Source organism: Mytilus californianus, unplaced genomic scaffold (genome assembly GCF_021869535.1).
Source record: "Mytilus californianus isolate M0D057914Y unplaced genomic scaffold, xbMytCali1.0.p SCAF_12, whole genome shotgun sequence".
NCBI lineage: Eukaryota > Metazoa > Mollusca > Bivalvia > Mytilida > Mytilidae > Mytilus > Mytilus californianus.
Window position 1 is genome coordinate 31,062,067 of NW_026262604.1, and position 21,432 is coordinate 31,083,498.

At 32.7% G+C, this 21,432-nt stretch overlaps 1 protein-coding gene across 1 annotated transcript; it reads right to left on the bottom strand.

Annotated features, from left to right (window-relative positions):
- Positions 1-10,300: 10,300 nt before the first annotated feature.
- Positions 10,301-13,405, bottom strand: LOC127722391 (uncharacterized). The gene is made up of 3 exons (XM_052229265.1): positions 13,123-13,405; positions 11,261-12,612; positions 10,301-11,214 (listed from the first exon to the last, which is right to left on the bottom strand). The coding sequence occupies exons 2-3, from the start codon at positions 12,608-12,610 to the stop codon at positions 10,666-10,668; spliced, it is 1,899 nt and encodes a 632-aa protein (XP_052085225.1). The 5' UTR covers positions 12,611-12,612; positions 13,123-13,405; the 3' UTR covers positions 10,301-10,665.
- Between the last annotated feature and the right edge of the window lie 8,027 nt (positions 13,406-21,432).

Consider the following 21,432-nt stretch of genomic DNA (forward strand, 5'->3'; position numbering starts at 1 on the left):
GATTTCTTTGATAGAGGGTTGTCGCTTAACCAGACAGCAAATAAACATGTTGAACGAAGGGGGCCAAGTGCATGAAAGCATCCATTCGAAAGTTTTACCGACGAATTGAAGAGTCGGTTGACCATTAGTAATTATTTGTGTTACAGATGACCACGGGTATGTTCTTTTTTCCGTAGTTTTTTGTTTTTGCCATTGCGTTGCCAGTTTTCCTTCGACTAACGAGATTTAAATGTTCCTGTTGTATCCTCTGCCTTTTTTGTTAGATTGTCGTTTCTAATAGTCGATTGAAATGATTTGATTGACAAAATATGGGGAATGAAATAATTATTTTGGCCTCTATTAGTGTTAAGTTTGCAGTCATAGTAAAGGAGAGTTAACACAGAACTTCCAAAGACTACATATGTATAAGAACGTTTTACTTTATATCACAGGAATTAAGCAATCAACAGAGACAAGAACATTTTCATATCCTAGTATTTGTTTAAATAAGATACGACAATAACAATGATTCGATTCTGTCCTTTTTAAAATTTTGAGTCATATCGTACCGTCAATGTTAACTCCATCTCCTTGTGATAAGTCATCTCAATTCACCGTCTAGGAGTTTAATGCATTCTAGAAATGTTTTTAAAAGTGAATATTAATATATTATGATCGTCTAACAATGTGAAAAACAATATCTTAATCAACGGTGTGATGCTATTTTTATCTAGGAGTTCAAACAATAGAAATAACCCATTGATGCTGAAACGGCGATTTTTTTTCTTTATGGTAGATCATGTTTTCTATATGGCTAAATTGTACTTTTTATTCAGACCTTTTTCAGGATCGTTACAAGGTAAAATAACTGCTGTCAAGCTGCACATTCACATAAGTTTATCTAGAATATTGCATTCACCAATGGAAGGATTGATTGTTATTTGATTAAATTCCAGTGGCAAACACTTCATGCATATTCAAAAAAGCCAGATGTGGTCTGCAAAGATGAACAGCCGAAATGGATAACAAAAGAGTTCGAACACCACTGTTCAAAAATAATATCTTGGAAAGGAGCAGAAAATTTGTCTTGCAACAGGCCATCATCGAAACCCTGTTACAAAATTTTTTAACATGAAGCCGAGAGCTTGTCAGCTGTGCTATAAATTGCATTTGGTTGACGTTTGCGTTCCGAGTAAATGTAGCGCATATGCTTACATCCCGCACAACCAAACTGACACTTTCTCTTCTTAAGGATGGAGACCCTTACCTGGTTGACGCAACCGGTTACGGTCTTTTCGGAGTTCATGGGATCCCTCAGTTTTTGGGTTTTTGTGTTTACCTTGATATGTTTTTTAACGGTTTTATGAGATTTTATTACCTACTGTTGCCTGTAAAATTTGAATCCTGGTATCTAAAATGAGTGTACTTCGGGCAAGTATTTTTGTACAGGTTTCCAGAATGCTACACTTCAGTCAGTCAAGTGATATGCTTTCTGTGTCATATATTTCATGTCAATCACAGTCAATATGATTCTGTAAACCATATGAACACTAGTCGACTCTTTCTATTAGTAAGGGTATTCGTATGAACGATTATACATGTACATATATTATGTTATCAAAGCTAAGCTGAACTGACTTTACAACTGTTTTGGTTCTTTGAAAGAAAGTTAATATATTGTTACTTTGTGGCTATACATAAAACATGTGTATCCAATTTGAAACTCAGTAGACGTATAACTGTTATACTGACCTCTGCACATGCTATATTCATTGTATTATACAAGGAAAAACGTTTCACTTTCAAACAGAACTATTCAATGTTTGGTGGATTATTAAAACATGTATTTACTATAATTTCACGAGAAAGCGTTTTGACAAATAATGATAATAAACACAAATAACAATAAACCATGCAATTAAAGTTATCAATCATGTAGTATCATCATTGTTTTCTAAATATAACACAGAACAGAGGAACAGCGGGCTATATAGGCATTGTATGCAAAATTAAGTTATGATGTTGCTAAGTAAACATATTCTTACCGAAAAAGTCTCAATCAATTTACATACTAGCTTTATCTACTGCCTGTATATGTCACAGGGACATGTTATTACTCATTATATGAACGAAGCTTGATCAAATACATCAAAGAAGAAAAACAATTACATTGAATGATATTGAGCAAAAATACATTTTTCGAATTTAGTCTGTATTACTAGTACTCTTAATATTTGCAAGAACGTGAATCGGACTGCCGTACAAATTAAAATAATCCAAGTTAATTCAAATGATCGTAAACATATACATGAGCCACTCCATACGGAAAAGTACAAAAAAGTTTTAACTTTATTGTAAAAGTTCGATAAAATATTTTTTAAACGATTTTATCCGTAAAAATTAGTATATCTGTAAACAGTCATACAATGGTAAATTATCTCTAGAATTCATATCTGATTTGTTTTATTTAAGCAAGCGTAAAATGGTTGAGGCAAGTGTAAAATCGTTAGTTGAATGAAACAATGTTTTACTGATCCCAAACAAAACTATTTACAATTTGCATCATCTCTACTTATGCGTAAAGAAATGAAAATACAATAGTTAAAGGTAAAGTGAAATGTAAAAATGAACTCATCTTCTGTTTCTGAAATTAAAGTTAAGTTAAGTAGCCGTAAGCAATAAATCAACGGTACTTTGACGGGATTGGAACCATCCCCCCCCCCCCCCCCCCCCCATTAAATTGCACGGATTTCGGCTTTGTACGCGAGAGCAAGTTAATATACTTAAGACAGTGGAGCAGAATCTGTTTACCATTCCGGAGCACATGCGATCACTCCGAGTTTGCTAAATCTTTAGTTTTCTATGTTGTGTTTTGTATACTAAATATGTCTTTTTGTCGTTTTTTGTTTGTTTTTTGTTTTGCAATGGCATTGTCAGTTTGTTTTTGACTTATGAGTTTGAATATCTATTTGGTATGTTTCGCCTCTCTTTTAAACTATACATAATCAAATTTATGAAAAAAATTTAATGAATTGAGCAAAATCTAAAAGAAGAAATGGCGTATGAGGAAAATAGTTATAGTGATAATCCGCTCCCAATAATTGTGCACACTTTTAATATCGTCAATTTTTCGTTTTTGTACATTTTTGCATTGATTGTCCATATATACGTGTAATATTTGAGATGGCCTCAAATTAAAAATAATGAATATAATTGATATGAATGAAACGAGATGTGGCTTCACGCTGATGAACCAGCCATAAAGAAACATGAAGACAAAAGAATCAAATAAACACATGTATAGGTTAACAATCGGTCTACAGGAATAGACGGCACCGAATACCTGTAAGTGTACTAACCATAAAGTATAAGTGCAAGATTTGCCAGCAAATTTATAAAAGACAAATTTATTAAGATATGACTAAAACAAGCACTTACGAAAATCAGTTTATTTAGAAAAAAATAGCAAAGGGGAATAAGTTGCGGTGGTCAACTATTGCGATCGGATCGTGAATAATAATAATAATAAATGCAATAAAATCCGTTGGTTGTGTTATCAAATATTAAAGGGGCAATAGTTTACCGATGTTCAAATCAAGGGAATAAACAAAAACTGAGGAAATTGTAAAAACTTTAAAAGGAGCGAAACTGGCTGTAAATCCACACTTCGCCAAAATGTGATAATCGGACAAAACACAGATTAGATGGCTATATTTGTATCCAAATATCTTAGATCGCGAATACATTTCGTTAATGAGTTGAGGCACCAACACATCGCATGGATCAACCAATTTGGAATGGTGAAAGTAAACTTTATGCAATTTCGATTTAAGTCGTTCTCCATCATAACTCTGTTGGAGCAGTTGTTGTGTAAGGAGCACATACCCCTGTTAATGAAGTCCGTATAGTGTGAACATGCACGAGTGGAACGTATTAACCGATATATGTGAACGCCATACGATGGAGCAGAGGGTATGTAACTGCCATGAAATGGGAAGTTGACAATTGAAAAGTTGAAATCAAAAGGTTTGTCATAGATTTTAGTTTTAAGTTGACCAGCTGTGTCAATATCGAGGAAAAGATCAAATTATGAAGCAGGAATTTTATTGTTGGCAGTCTCCTTATTCGCAAGTTCCCATGGATATATGACATGAAAGCACTCATTGAAATTAGGGTTATTGAATGACAGGACATCATCAATATATCTGAAGTGAAGTTTAAGAATTTTGCATGATCCTGTTTCTTTTTTTGTCTTTATGAAGGTTCTGTATGAGTTCTGTATCATATGAATATCAATCTGATTGACACCGCATATTGAATATACCTCATCAGAATATTTCTAAAGGCAATCTTTTACTATAGAAAGAATGATGTTAAGGACTTTATAAAGTTGTTTATACAGATATTTAAGAAATTTAATTAAGGCTGATTATTTAGAAAACGAAATCTATGTCGAAATGGTTCATCGTTATGGTTAGTATCTGAGAAAATTTCACTGTTTTCACAAAACTACAAAAGGCAGATTGCTTATCATCATTTTTATGACATAAAAATTATAAGATAACATAAACATTTTCTTATATAAATGACTAGATTAATAATTGTTTATTATAATTTCGTCCTATACCATATATATTACTGTTTTAAATTGCTCTTCCAATTACCTTGTAATAGCTTTATCAGAAAATCATGAACATTGAATAATTATATACCTTTTTATCTTTCTGCTTGCGAAAAAATGGGTGACGCTGTTGGTAATCGTGAAAAATCGGGCTCCGCTTTTTGACGATCGTGAATAGGGTCATGAATGCTGCTTTTTTGATTTTTCCAAATTCTTGAAAGCATGCAAATCATGTATGTAATTATATGACAATTTTACTGTACTATATGACACGTTAAGGATTCAATTTAAATTATTATATAATAGATAAATTATTCATAGATAACAGGATAAAAATTGTGTACGCCAGACGCACATTTGTCTACAAAAGACTCACCAGTGACGCTCAAATAAAAATTGTTTTAAAAAAAGGCCAAAAAAAAAAGTACGAAGTTGAAGAGCATTGAGGACCCAAGATTATGAAACGTTTTGCCATATAGAATGTGACCATTATTTACTCAAAACGATACGCTGTAGTATATTTATTTTACCTAAAAGCACAACATTATTCAGGATTGTCAATTATTTTGACAGAAAAGTTTCTTTTTTTTTATTTTTCCGCCTTTTGATAATGGAATGTTTTTTTCTCTCCCAGATTTTAAAGTTAAATGATATTTAATTGCATTCACGATCATATACCAGACCTTTCATGATCCGATCGAAATACTTGACCACCGATATACTGAATGTGTAAACGTTGAAATTTCAACCTTTCCCACTTTTTGAAACTCGTTCGATGGAATAATAAATGGTACATAAAAGACCATTCATTAAAACCAATAAAGAAAAATCACTAAGTGACTAGACTTAATGTGTATTACCGTTCCTTAATGAAATATTTCATTAACTGATTTGTTTGATTGCTTGATTGATTATGGGTGTTTAATGCTCAGCACACTTGCCTCTATATATTGGCGCTCAGATTTTATTTGGGAAGCTTAAGGGGACTGGAGAGAACCAACGATCTTTGGCAGGAACGCTGGCAATTTATCCTAGTCAATTACAATCGGAGTCGAATGTTCAGGGTTGGAAATCTTTACAACAAGCTGGTGACACTGTAAATGAACTAATAAGGTATCTCGTCCACCAAGGCCACCCTTAACTAATTTGATGATATTAATCTATTTATATAAGAAGTTTTGCGAAACTTTTGTTCGGGGCTATTCTAACTCATTTATAGAAATTATGTGTTTTTAATTGTAAGAGGACCTGAAAAATAGGATAATCCCTTACAAAGAACACGATTTACATTCAATCTTCAAAAAAATCACTTAAAATTTCATAGGTCGAGAGCATTTTGCTTTCTAAAAATAAGAAACCGAAAATATTACGTTCACAATTGTAAGTCTTAATAGTTTTGTATGTTAGATGAAATATTATTAAACAATAGTTAAACCGCAAACCTGATTGGTCAACAAAAAAACGTGCCTTTACTAAAGCCGTATTATCTGCTTATAAACACTTTACATCTTGTGTTTAAAATCATCATGTGAACTGTTTCTTCAGTGAATTAAATACATTATCAGTTGATAGGTCAATGACAAACATATGACAAACACCATTTGATAAAATGTAGGTAGATTATACCTGATTAATTAAGCAGATATCTTGATACTTGTATCAATTGTAGTTTGTAACGGGATTTGTCTATGATATAAAAAATTGAATATATATCATCTTTCTTGTTTTAAATCAATATATCGCTCTATAATTTTATTGTCTCATATATATGCGGTTTATTCAGAAAAAAAAGAAAGATAATATACATTGTATCCTTGAAATTGTTATATAGAGATAACATCATTGTAAAACGACAGAGATTAAATTACCAAACAAAAAAGTGGGTAATCTCAAAATGGTTTTTTGAATTTTTTTTTTGAAATTGTATGGAATTTGATATCGTTAATTAAAACACTTGGGGTGCCAAAAGGGATCATAAAAGTCATATGTCGAAAACAAACTGACAATACCATGGCCAAAAAAAGACAAACAAGAAAAGACAAACAACAGTACACAAAACACAACATAGAAAACTAAAGATATATTAAACAAACAATTATTTTCGACCCTATTAATTTGAGTTTATTTATTTTATACTCATCATTAAACACAAACACGGAGTTTTCAAAGGAGAAGAAATAATTTCGAGCAAGAGTCTTTATGACAAAGCAGGTTTTCAATACGACGATTTTACCACAAATTGTACTTTTTACTCACACCTCTAGACTTATAAGGGAAAAATAACTGTGTCGGGCAGCTTGGTCACGAATAAATTATCTCGAAAGAATCAGAATATTTTTCGTGTTTTACTTACACCGATTGTTTGATTGTTGTTTGATTACCTTCCAGCGGGTGACATGTCAGGCATACTCAGTGCAAAAATATAGGTTCTTCAAAATTGATCGACCGCAATGAAGGACGGCAAATTTCAACTTCCATACTTCAAAGAGATATGCTGGATAGGAGCTGAAAATTTGCTTTCCAATAGGCCATCATTAAAGCATTGTTGCAACGGTCTTTAATGTGAAGCAGAAAACGTGTCAGTTAAGCTATACATTGTTGCCCGATTAATGCTCCAATTCAGAGCAGACGTGACTGCCTATTTATACATCCCTCACAACCAAATTAAAACTATAAATTATTGCTCAATCAGTTTCGTATATTTCAAGAACTGTCTTGAACTTTCACACAAACTTTCATGAAACATATACAATGACTTAATATACTGGGACACGGGATTCATTAATTCTGAGTAAAAAAAAAATAAAATCAACTCATGATAAGCTTGTGAAAATTTAACAGCCAGAGAAATCTATTATTAGCATATTCAACGACAGCTTAGCTTAAAGTACCACACCAAAACGTTAAATCTTATGTTTAAGCTTCTAGCTCACAATCAACAGTTCATAGGCGGTTTATAGGTAAACATTTTCACGAATCTACATGTAATCATCTTGCAATTTGCTGCCGATCTTTGCAGTTAAATATAGGTGTACGAATAAACATATTGAAACAGTATACTCATATAGTCTCCAATTATTCTGCATCTAGAATTAGCAAGCGATCATCTTCAAACAACTGTTTATTTTAATTCAGTTGATATTCCTATCTTCTTTACGGTCCGCGTCCAACCAATGTCAATTTATTTGATAACATCATTAGTAAGGTGAAGTTTTAAAACATTCTTAAGTTCATTTCGAAAATCAAGATAAAAAAAACATGCTGTCAAAAATATTTGTTTAAAACAATTCGACATATGGTTATCAATCGACGCCCAATCCAATGTTATAATATAGTAAGATTCGATGACCGACTAATGCGTATGAAATCAGTCTTTTTCCGTTCATAAATCGACGTCCAGTTCATGACTAGACCACGCGACTTAAAAAAAATAAATATTTGCAACAATAAAAAAAAAAGTTTAAAAAAAAATGTTGATGTCATAATTTCATCATCGAGGTAAACAGGTAATTATATCAATATCAATTGACCTACTTGTAGTTTATCTTATCCTTTGCAATGATAATAACTCTACATGGTGTTGTTATTTATTCTGGTGATTTCAATTATTTTTGTGAACTAAATTTGTTCAATTTCCCATGTGAGGGACATCTTCAGTAGTTGTCGTTTGTCATATCTGAATAATTTTCGTCAGTTGGAAAATTTCGGTAAACTGGCCCTACTTCTCAGGCCTGTATCCAGGAGGGTTCAACGACCCCCCCCCCCCCACCCCCGTTGAAAACACATAAGCACTATTAAAGTTGACGCTCTGTTTGAATTGTGACTATTAAAGTTGAGGTTTTGTTTGTTGCGAGTCGATGTAAATCCCCTCCCTTGAAAATTCCCTTGCTTCTTTATTCATACCTTGACATATTGTATGAACAGCTGTCTATTGGTTGACATAGTATGTTGTCCTCCGTAGATATCTGTTGGTTATCTTTGTTATTGGGTTGCTGTCGCAATGCCATTAAACCCACACCTCCTTTTATCAAAATGAATATGAAAGGAACAAAGTGAATCGAGTGGATCAACTTCTTTCACACAAATATTAATTTCTACTGTCGAGCATTGCGGCATTGTTGTCATTTACAGGTACACATTCTTTAATTTTGTTTTAGTTGATACTTTATGACAGGGTGTTGTTTCCTATATGGCTCATTTTCATAAGTAAATTAAATCATTATCATTTGTAATATATATAAAAAAAGATTGTTTTCTGTTTGGTATTACATTAAAAGTTAAAATCCAATTGTTACATTTGGAGATCCGTTTATTTGGCAATCACCAATGGCAGTCAGCAGGGTTTAAGAACATCCGTTGTTCGACCTGCTAGTCAAATGCGTTTTGTTAAAATATACTTTTCACTTTTTTGGTCTTTTGGAAAATGTTGTTTGTGCTGTATCTAGACCCCTCTACCAAGAAATTTGTTTTGCATGCACACGTATAAACATTGCGGTTTTTATCCAACGCAATCATAGGTTTGAATGTTGTTTTCAATTTAGACTTGTTTATAAAAAAAGATATATATATATATATAAAACACTAATACGTCTATTTAGGCAGCATGATAAGAAATAATACAAACGATCATTACAGAGAAAACATGCATTCCTATTGGACGTTGATTAGAGGTTTAAAATATTTGACATTGATTTGAGAATACTGGGTCATATTGTTCGTCGATTTGAGGGTTCGACGTCAATAAGACCAGACGTCGATTTGAGTCCAACATATATCTAAGTATATATACAGATTAGAACGTTGGTTTTCCCGTTTGAATGGTTTTACACTAGTAATTTTTGGGGCCCTTTATAGCTTGCTGTTCGGTGTGAGCCAAGGCTCCGTGTTGAAGACCGTACTTTGACCTATAATGGTTTACTTTTATAAATTTTGACTTGGATGGAGAGTTGTCTCATTGGCACTCATACCACATCTTCTTATATCTATATATAACATAAGTCTTATAAAACTATTTGCATGATATAAACAAATGTTCTATAAAATTAAGAATGGAAATAGGGAATGTGTCAAAGAGACAACAACCCGATCAAAGACCAGAAAACAGCACAAGGCCACAAATGGGTCTTCAACACAGGGAGAAAATATATAGCCTTTGCCAATTCCGTAATTTACATGCATTTTAATAGACAATGAAAAGCTAGCAGAAAAGGCAAATATATCTGTGCGATATTTTTGTAATCTTTAAGTTTTCTTTTCAAACTTTCAAATTTTATTTATCTTTTGTTAGGCTTAAAACTTTTGATATCCATAGTTATTTTTCATTCAAAAAGTTTGTCTAAAACGTCATCATATTACTTTCAACTTATCATGCTTTGCATGGAACAGTTCTTGTGCTGCCTAGAATCAGTCTACAATCGGCAAAGGGACACACTCGGTGATAAAAGTTTGCAAAAACAAAATCAAATCGGTATACCAGTGAATTGACTGAACATAAGCAGATTATTCATTGGAAGTCCGTTCCTACTCCTCATTCCGGTCTAGTCACTCTACACAACTTACTTTTTTGATTTATTGTTTAATTCTTATCGTCATCAATACAAAATAGCTAAATATTCGCAAATAAATTCAAGCAAATAATAGTCTATCAAGTTCATATCGTTAATAAGAGTTTGTAAACTACTGAAACGTTTCATAAAGACTTTGAAACACATATCTGATAGAAATGCCCATATAATTAATTTTAAATAATTCATCTCTCAATATAAACATGGCTCACTGTTTTAGAATAAGGACAAGTTACTATCAACAGATCGTGATCTACCTTATTGGAATAACTGATTTCTTTTTCCGTCTCTGTGATATTATCCATTTTAACCGAGAGAAAAAGCAGCGAAAACATCATCAGTGACTTTTTTGAATATTCTATTCTATGTATTATTAAATGACTATAATATTTTATACAGGCTTTGAATCATAATTATCATAATAATATTGAATATACATGTAAGCTTCATCACTATCGAACATAAAAAAAGTTTTGTAAGCGAAGTTGAATATTTTTTTCGTCATTTCGCATTTACAACGCCCTTGTTCATCAAAGGACCATTTTCATGAAGATACAGCGTAGGCCATCGCATGCTGTCAACGTACTTTCCGTCGCCACCTTCAATCTCTAACTGAAACAAATCTATTTGTTCACTATTGTTCCAATCAAATTTCAAAAACATCGGTGGCTCCGTAACACACATGAGCCAGCAGCACTCCATACTTTTCTCGATAAATGAAGTGCAGACTGACAACTGAGTATTAGAAATGTCGATCTTATTTGGCAATGTTTCTGCGAATGATTTTATTAATCCTGGCAGATATTTCAAAGCATTCTTTCTTCTATACTCTATCAACGGTTTGACAACATCCGACGATAATGACGTTTCAATATCATCTATCCCGACGGTGGGATGAAATGACTGTATGATTGTGTTAATTTGAGGCTGAGCTTGAGTTCTGCATACATCATAAACCTCGTGAAGGATCTGTAGCAAAAATTCTTCAGATTTAGCAGATCCTGCAGTTTTATAGCAATTTTCGAAGGACCATTGCATCTGGTAAGAACGCTAAATTTGAATTATTGTCAGTTACATCAGTAGTATCAATTCTTGCTTTGGCAGCAGCTTTCTCGCTGAGTGAATTATCAAACGCACCCGATGTTGTACTCAGAAATTCATGTTCAATATGCGACGTCCCAACAATTGACATTTTTGGAACATATACAATACGGTTTGATTCATCAGATTGTATTTCATGTCCAGCTGTGGTTGCTCCTATTGTCGCCGACATATATGAATTTAATGGTACAATGAATTCATATTGCGGAAATCTCTCCTGAAAAACTACCTTTGTCATTGCATATCTCGAAAAATCCCCAACAAGAATAACTTTGAGGATGGTTTCTCTATTCAAAACGTTGACTTCCCTTTCAAAATGATTCATCAATGGTTCCAATGCGCTTTGAAACACCTCATGGATTACTGTGTTGTCAATGAACAGAAATTTACTCCGTAATCGGAATCCCTCTTTCCTGGAGTTTGTTATATGTTTCCTCATATGCCCCAAAAAAAACATCAGAACCCTAATTTTGACAGAATCACATTGATTCATTGGACGGTTATTTAGTTTAACCTCAAGTTCATTGATGAATTCGCATCTAGAAATAATATCAGTCAGAACAATTAACATAGAACATCCTAATCGCTTTGTCATAATGGGTTCTATATCGGCGATAACTGAAGATATGCCAATTAAATTTGTAGGAACTTGGAGGTATATCTGAAGAGCTTTATTCGGACTTACTTGTGTTAAGGCACAATTCAGTATGACTGTACAGTTTGGTAGAATTTCATTTGTCTTAGGTTGTTCAATGTGGCGAGCAAAAGATTTGACGGCAAGGCTCTCACCAACAAGAACGAAGTTTTCCTCACTTATACCCGCAGTTACACACGCTTCATTAAATGTAAAACGTACATCAACCCATTCGCTTTCATCAGGATAAACGATCACCCATAGAATGTAATTTTCCTTAAAAGGGGAAAATCTGTTCATGACTTCTAAATAAAAGTGTTTTATGAGGTAGGATAATGAATGACTTAACAGAGTTTTTAACGGAACGGGACCAAAATGATTTGTAGGTTTCACTAACATTTCGCCATTTTTTCGATAACACTTTGTTTGACAAAGAAAATGTTGAAAAAAATACACATTTGATTCTTTCATCTCCTCAGTCAATGACATGTACTGATCTTCTGCCTCGTAACCAAAACTCTCAAAGCTCTTTTCCGCATTGAGAAGAATAGACGTTGGTGTTTCTAAAGAAAGTCTACAAAACTTTTCTGATTTCCATGAAAATGATTTGACAAGGTTAGGGTTCTCTTCAAAATGTGAAATAGTAGAAAACGTGTATCCGGAATATATTTTACTTTTGTTCACTCCCACAACTATTAATGGTCTGTTCATCTCTGAAAGAAAGTTAAAATATTGTCACTTTGTGGCTATGAATACTACATTTGTATTCAATTTGAAACGCAGTTAACATATAATTGTTATTATACAATTATAGGCTTTGTATGAGGTCGATCCAAGGATATATTGACCTGAAAGAAATATATTGACCTCATACAAAGGCTATAATTGTTATATTATTAATATCCGACCATATTTGTATCAAAATCTTCAGTGCATTATATTCTCTTTTTTTGATCATTTAATTTTGTAAAAAATAAATTTTAGATATCATATTGTCACTTTGACAATAACAACATATTAGTTGTTATTTCAATTATTTTTTTTATTTTTTTTGTGAACATCTTATGTATTCGAAGATTGTTTTCTTCAAATAATCGATCATAAATATACACTTTGTAAAAACTTTGAACAATATCATGAAATTCATTAGATGACGTCACAAAATTGATCGGTTTTTAGATTTTCTAAAAACAACCGTGCAATATAACTTGTGCTACACTCACTCTTTACGATATATCGAATTTAACATCAACATTTGTCCGGATGTGGCTTGGAATGTATTTATCCCGCACAGCCAAACAGACGCTCCACTAAGGTAATGATTTTACATCTGGCTGGAAGAAGACATAGGCCCGGATTATCCAGTCAATTCATGGGGGATGATTAAGTTGGAGATCAGAAGAATTCTGTCAGCCAGACATATGTTCATCTTACAATGTTTCTATACAAAAGAAATAATCTACGAATAACTTATAGATTATACATTTACATATACTATGACCTCGAATTCCTTTTCACATTTATCTGAGCCAAGCTGAACTGACTTGACAACTGTTTTGGTTCTTATACATACTCGGATTTCAAATATTATATAGCATTACTGATGAAGATAAATCCAGAAAAGCGCTTCGGACGCATAAAATCAATATCATGTTGTTTTCATTTTCTTCTATTTCATATTATATAAAATTCATATCAAAATCAGATACTCTGATTAAGCTAATCCGTCGAAATGTAGCATTTCTCAAAATGTACACTCAATATGGAACAGCTTTGTTTTTTCTTACCAGAAGCAACACTAATGGATACCGCCAGTTGACCAGGATCTGTTAACCCTTCCGGAGCATTGAATATTAACCCACGTTTTTGGTGGTGTTCCTGATGACCAGTCTTTATTTTTCTATGCATTATTATTTCGACTGCAAAAATTTGAATGTCCCCTTATATCTTCCGCTTTTTTTTTAAAGCAATATGCATAACTAGTCGCTTAGTATCGTTACCTGTTTTAAGTCGTTTGATACTTAACAAAAAATAAAATATATTTTCTATACTTGAATTGCTAAGTTTTACTCTAAAAGACGTGTACCACATAGACATTCTGTCAAACGAAATTTTCTCTGCTCGTCTTAAAGTCATTAAAGAAACAGACCCCCAAATCTCATGCAATACTATTTTCTCCACTAAAACAGTTTAATTTTAAGTTATAACGCAAGACTCGTACTTTTTGTCATTTTGCATTCATAACGCCCTTGTTCATCAAAGGACTATTTTCATAAAGATACAGCGCAGGCCAACACATGCTCTCAACATACTTTCCTTTGCCTCCTTCAACTTCAAACTTATCCAAATCTATTTTTTCCCCTTTGTTCCAGTTGAATTATAAATACCTGGGAGGCTCTGAATCGGAAATTAGCCAAAAACATTCCATACCTTTCTCAATAAGTGCAGCCCGACAGCTGATCTTTAGACCTGTTGATTTTACACAGCAATGTTTCTACAAATTACTTCATTAATCTTGGCAGATATTGTAAAGCATATTTTATTGTTCAAAAAGTACAAATGGATTAGACACAAGTTTTTCAACATAGTAACGTCTTCTTCAAAACCATAAGAAAGGCATTACCTCCTTCAGAAAGATTAGTAGCTGTATGACCATAATTGACATAAACAGAATGACTTTAGATGAATTTGGCCATTCTGTTGATGTCATTATTTTCATATATTTAGCTTTGAGCGTTTCTGATGGAGGTAATGACTTTCTTATGTTTTTGAAAGAATTGTACCACTAATGACAATTGAATGGTTTTTGATGTCATAAACTGAACCTCCCATTGTATAGGATTGATTGTGAAATACATATTTATTTTAGAGAAGCAAAAGGACATTTGTGTTACATTTGACAAAACAAAATGGGAAAACGTGTCTGTGTTGATATAACAATATAAAAAGGGAGGACAATTTAAAAAATGATAAACTTGGCTTGGTAAGAACTGAAAATAAATTACTTTGCAGAACACAGGATGTAATTAATACTCTTCAAAAGTGATAATAAATTTTCGCGTGGAAACAAATAAACAACATATGAAAATAAACGATCAATCAAGACACAATCTTCCTCCCACAAGAATGTTGAATGATCGTCCACTAAACGGACTGACATGGCTAAGATACACCTTACCGTCAGTCTTTACTCCAAATAAAATTGACTTATTACTTTTAGAATTAGTCATTACCTATCCATGATATTGATCTCAGAAAAAGTTGAAAATATCTAATGGACAAGATTCTTTACACTGTAAACCAAACAAAGTTTATTTATTACTTATCATATCTTGGACTGACGAAAATCACGAAAACACAATGTTATCACGAATGATCAAGATGAACCATTACAACTATTTTATTTATTTTGATTCGAAAGTCACTCATGAGTCTTGTGTAGACAAAACTCACGTTTAGCGTTCAAAATTATATGCCTGATACATGTATATGTAATGACTTTATTTGTAAAGTAGGCCAATAGTATATGTCATAAGATAATTTGGGAAAACTATCGTTAATTGGATCATACAGTTGTAAACAGTAATATTTTCCCTCGAATTAGAACTGTTTAATGTGTGGCAAGGTCTCCTTCATAACGCTATGGTCATAATGTTAATAATAACAAAAATATTGATGAAAACAAATTTTTCAATTATATGATGATATATACATTGTTTTTGTTTTTGGCCATGGCGTTGTCAGTTTGTTTTCGATCTATGAGTTTGACTGTCCCTCTGGTATCTTTCGTCCCTCTTTTATAATTATATGGTGTTGTTATGAAGATATATTCATTAAGAAACGATCTATTTATATACTGATTGTATATTGCACAGAGATATTTCTGAAATAAAACAATAGAATGTACATGAACATTGTTCTTGTTTTTTTGTCAACATATGGCACGAAAATTGCCTTATCGTATATACATGTAGGTTATTCGGATCAATAACATATACTTGAGTGTCCTTTTTTCGGAAATAAAAGATCAGCTTTTATTGAAAGTAACTGTGTTAGCAAAAACTTTAGAAACCTTCAAAATATATCGAGACTAATATGGTTACAGTCGTCAGAAAGAATTGTTAAAATGAAAACTAACAAACTGGTTTATTAATGTAAACATACAAAGTTCTATCCTTGATAATTGCAATGCAGAGAAACATAATAAATATGTATAGAAAGGAATCATGTTTGAAACTCTATTTGTGATACTTTAAAATACAAAAAAAAAAAAAATATCAAAACAATTTAGCCACCATTTTAATTCCAGTGATGCACAAATATTTCGATCCGTATTACAATTTATTTGACTTTTGTCTATGAAATAATTAAACTTGATTGTCAAAATAGTGTAAAAAATAAGTACAAGTAACTAAAACATAATAATACGAAACTTGTAAAAATACTGACAACAACTATTTTTTAAAGTATGTGTGCTCCCTTTACACACTGACTTCAAGGTAACTACACAATACACGTGGCAGAATTGTAAATTGGCAGATATTTAATGACCAAATGAATAAAGTGGTTGATCTCAAAATGTTTTTTTTTAAAATTATTAAAATTTTATTGGAAAGAATATCGTTAATCAAAACACGTTGAATGTTTAGAATACATTTTTTTTGCATGTAGCAAAATAAAAACGTATTTTAAAACTATGAAGACAACAACTTCAACACTCGTAATTGGAATAGAAATATTTACTAGATCATTGGTATCTATAACAATTAATACCCTGTTAAGAATTCCCGTTTCCCTCATATAAGAAACTACACAGGCACACAGTCTATTGAGGTACATTCAAAATATATTCAAAATTGTATTTGAATATGCATCATAGCCATCATTACATTCTTTAAACTAGTTTGTAAATTTTTGACTACTAAACCCTCAGACTAAACCTTTGCAGCATTTTCCTTGAAATGAATATGAAATTCTAATAGATTCTATAAACATTATTTTCACACGTATTTCAAATTTTCATACTCGATTCATCTCTCAACTTGCAAAGACGTGTCCAGTAGATTCCTTATTTCTATTTTTAATCATATAAATTGACCTAAGTAAGATACACGAAAGAGCAGTTTAGATTCCGGAAAGTATATACTACCGTTCTACATAGAAAGTCTTATGAAATATCGAATAAACCATAAACTAGAATACGCTCATTACATAGGAAATTTTTATTCACGAGAATTTATATTCCATACCATACAAGGGGCTATCACAACAATGATCGTCTTTTATACCATTCATGATTGCTAAAATAGTGAAAATAGGTACAAGTTATTAAAACATAATAACGAAATAGCAAGCAATGGAATTATCGACAACAAACTATTTTTTAAAGTATGTGTGCTCCCTTTACATACTGACTACAAGGTGATGACTCAATACGCGTCACAGAGATTACCATATGAATAAACCTTTCACACAGATACATTTCTCGCATTTTGTAATTTTTATGGTGTAATGCAAATGCTAAAACTAAAATAGAAATATTTAAATATGTTAACTATGCAAATCATGCAAAGGTGAAGGTGCCGTTCCAAATAACATCCATGGAAACGAGACATGCCAATTCTTATAAAACTGAATATCAGATACCATTAACTTATCATAATTGGTTCTCTTTAAACTAACATAAACACAAACTTTAACTTGTAAACTATGTTAAAGTTTTAAAGTCAAAGAACCATGATAAGGAGGGGGGGCTGGGGGGGGGGGGGGGGGAGTGTGGGCTAAATAATCTCCATGATATAGAAACTTTGCTTATGCTGATACCAAATATCATTGACTTACCATTAGTCGCTCATATTAAACAAGTCAATTGGTTCAATTTTGTCAAAATAAGCTAAGAAACATCGCTGATGAATTATTCACTTGCAAGTGAATAATTCGACCTCATTGAATTCGTATTCATGTGACCTTTAATTTATTTTCTTAGCTTGAGATGGGTTACGTGTGTATTCGGCTATTAAAAGGACAAGAATGTCAGCATTGAAATTGAAACAAGGATGAACCATTTGGTTGACTGAATCGATCCACAAAAAGTCATTCATATACAGGTAAAATCGATGATAAAAATAGTTTTTAGCCTACAATATGAAATCAAACAGACCTAGAAAAATCCAATTGCACGTGGTCACTATCTGCTTATATTTATGTTTATGTTTATATCGGGTTATATAACCGTCGGCAATCTTCGGAGGTCATCTCAATGGTTAATTAGATGACGTCTAGACAAAAATACACACGAAATGCTGAAACATATTTTCAAGTCCATGCATTACTAATAATTTATTTTAGACTTGTTGTAATTTGGATATACGTTTAAGGATGTTATTAATCAATTATGAGAATTTTAGTCAAATCGGTGATCATGTATTTGACAGCCAATGCCCCTTAAAGAACACTATTTTACCTGTAGCTTAGAATTACGAATTATGAATTATGTATTAGACCTTGGGAAATATATCAAACAAATACACTGAAGCTACACACAATTTATTGAAATACTTTCATTATATATTAAAAAATATTTTCGAATATGCATTTTCACAATCATCGCATTCTTTTATCTAGTTTATAAATTGTTGACCAAAACTTTGCGGCTCTTTGCTATCAAATGAATTAAAAAGATTAATAGCTTCTATAAAATCATCTCTCAATATGCAAAGATTTGTCCAGCAGATTTTCTATTTTTTTTTGGTAATAATGAACTAAGCTGAGTAAGCTGAGAAAGGGTAACCTTGTTTTCGGAGAAAGAATATTACAATACTACCCTTGAAACGATATTCCAGAGCTGGCGTTTCCTATCATGATTTTCTTGATTCAGGGTTTCCGCTAACAACAGCTAGTGAACATGTTGAACGAAAGGGTCCAAGTGCATGAAAGCATCCATTCGAAAGTTTTACCGACGAATTTACGAGTTGGTTGACCGTTAGTAAATAAATGTGTAACAGATGACCACGGGTATGTTCGTCTTTTCGTAGTTTTTTGTTTTTGCCATTGCGTTGCCAGTTTTTCTTCGACTAGCGAGATGTTCCTGCGGTATCCTCTGCCTCCCTTTGTTAATTAGTCGCATGAGGTATCTAATAGTCGATTGAAATGATGTAAATGAGAGGCGAAAAACACCAGAGGGACATTCAAACTCATTAGTCGAAAATAAACTGACAATGCCATGGCCAAAAAAGAAAAAAGACCAACAGACAAACAATACACAGACACAAAACAAAACATAGAAAACTAAAGACTGAGCAACACGAATCCAATCAAAAACTGGGGGTGATCTCATGTGGTCCCAAAGGATAAGCAGATCCTGCTCCACATGTGACACCCGTCGTGTTGCTCATGTTACTAGTATTACAAACACGATTATAAGTATAATTCGGTAGGTCACATTCGGGAAAAGGGGACGGGATTGTAGTTACGACATTAGGAACATATCCGTTATCATCTGTGAAATGATTTGATTGAAACTCTATTATGAAAGGAATTATTATTTTGGCCCCTATTAGTGTGAGTTTCCTTAATTTTGCACTCATAGTAAATGAGAGTTAACACAGAACTTCCAAAGACTACATATGTAAATGAATGTTTTACTTCATATCACAGGAATAAAGCAATCAACTCAAACAAGACTCATAACATGGTATTTGTTTAAATAAGAAACGACAACAACGATAATTTGATTCTGTCTCTTTTGAAATTTTGAGCCATATCGTGGAGTCTAATGCATTCTGGGAATGTTTTTAAAAGTGAACATCAATATGTTATGATCATCTAACAATGTGTTAAACAATATCTTAGTCATCGGCGCGATGCTATTTTCATCTTGGGGTTCAAACAATAGAAATAGCCCATTGATGATGATAGTCCTTTTGATGCTGAAACGGCGATTTTCTTTTCTTTATGTCAGATCATGTTTTCTATATGGCAATATGACCAGTAATTGTACTTTTTATTCAAACCGTCTCCAGGAGCGTTACAAGGTAAAGTAGCTGCTGTCAAGCTGCACATTCACATACGTTTATCTAGTAATTTGTATTCACCGATTGATCGATTGATTGTTAAATTTCAATGACAAACAATTCATGCAAATTCATGAGGTGTAATACCACCAAATCACAGTACGTCACATCCGGCTGCATACGAAAAAGGGTCGAAAAAATATTCCCTTCAATTTGACAGTTGTAGGAAATTAATCTTACATTTCATAGCAGTAAAAAATTTCTGAGTCATAAACATATATCTTGGGTGTTTCAAAGCACCATTCTGTTTTTATTTGGTGTATCTATAGAATATTTTAGAAATTTGAGGTTACATGGTTACTAAAGCTTGTACACATGAATAAAGGGTAGAAATTTTGATTGGTTAACTTCCAGTGATGGTTATTATCTTATATGCAATGAAATGTTATGTGAAATTTTGTCTGTATCACTGGACTAGATATGGTCTGCAAAGTTGAACGGCTGAAACGGAGGACAAAAAAAATTTGGACTACCACAGTTCAAAGAGAATATCATGGAAAGGAGCAGAAAGTTTGTCTTGCAACAGGCCATCATCGAAGCCCTGTTGCAAAGATTTTTAACGTGAAGCCGAGAGCAGGTTAATTCAGCTATGCATTGCATCTGGTTAACGCCCCTATTAAGAGTAAACTTGACTCATATGTTTACATCCCGCACAATCAAACTGACACTTTCTCTTCTTAAGGATGAAGACTCTTACCAAGTTGACGCAACCGGTTACGGTCTTTTCGGAGTTCATGGGATCCCTCATTTTTGGGTTTTTTTGGGTTTACCTTGATATGTTGTTTTAACGGATCTATGAGATTTTATTAACTACTGTTGCCTCTAAAATTTGATCTGGTATCTATGATGAATTTATTTACTTCGGGCGAGGTTTTTTTGTACAGGTTCCCAGAATGTCTAACTTCAGTCAGTCAAGCAATATGTTTACCATGTCCATCACAGTCAATATGATTATGTTGACCGCATCATCATTTAAAACACTTAAAATGTACACTCAATATGGAGCTGTTTGTTTTGTTCTTACCAGAAGCAACACTAATGGGTTCCACTAGTTGACCAGGATCTGCTTACACTCCTTGAACACTTGATATCATCCCAAGTTTTTGTTGGGGTACCTGTTGACCAATCTTTATTTTTCTATGTATTTTATTTCGACCGCAAAGTTTTGAATGTGCCCTTATATCTTCCGCTATTTTGTCAAGCAATATACATAAATAGTCGTCCAGTATGCTGCTTTTATAATAAACAAACGGTAGTATTCAAATTACTGCTTATTCAGACTGTTATCTCTACCTCTTTTAATTCATATGATACTAAAAAAAAAAAGAGTTAAATATGTTTTTAATACTTGATATGATGAGTTTGACTAAGTTAAAAGGCGTGTACTATATAGACCTTCTTTCAAAAGGAATTTTCTCTGCTCATCTAAAAGTCATTAGAGAAACAGATTCAACCACCAAA

What these genes read in the sequence shown, in the direction of transcription:
- LOC127722391 (XM_052229265.1), bottom strand. Translation starts at nt 12,610, where the DNA reads ATGAACAGACCATTAATAGTTGTGGGAGTGAACAAAAGTAAAATATAT. An exon ending in GCGAGAAAGCTGCTGCCAAA is followed by an intron (nt 11,215 to 11,260) that starts GCAAGAATTGAT and finishes ATTCAAATTTAG; the next exon opens with CGTTCTTACCAGATGCAATG.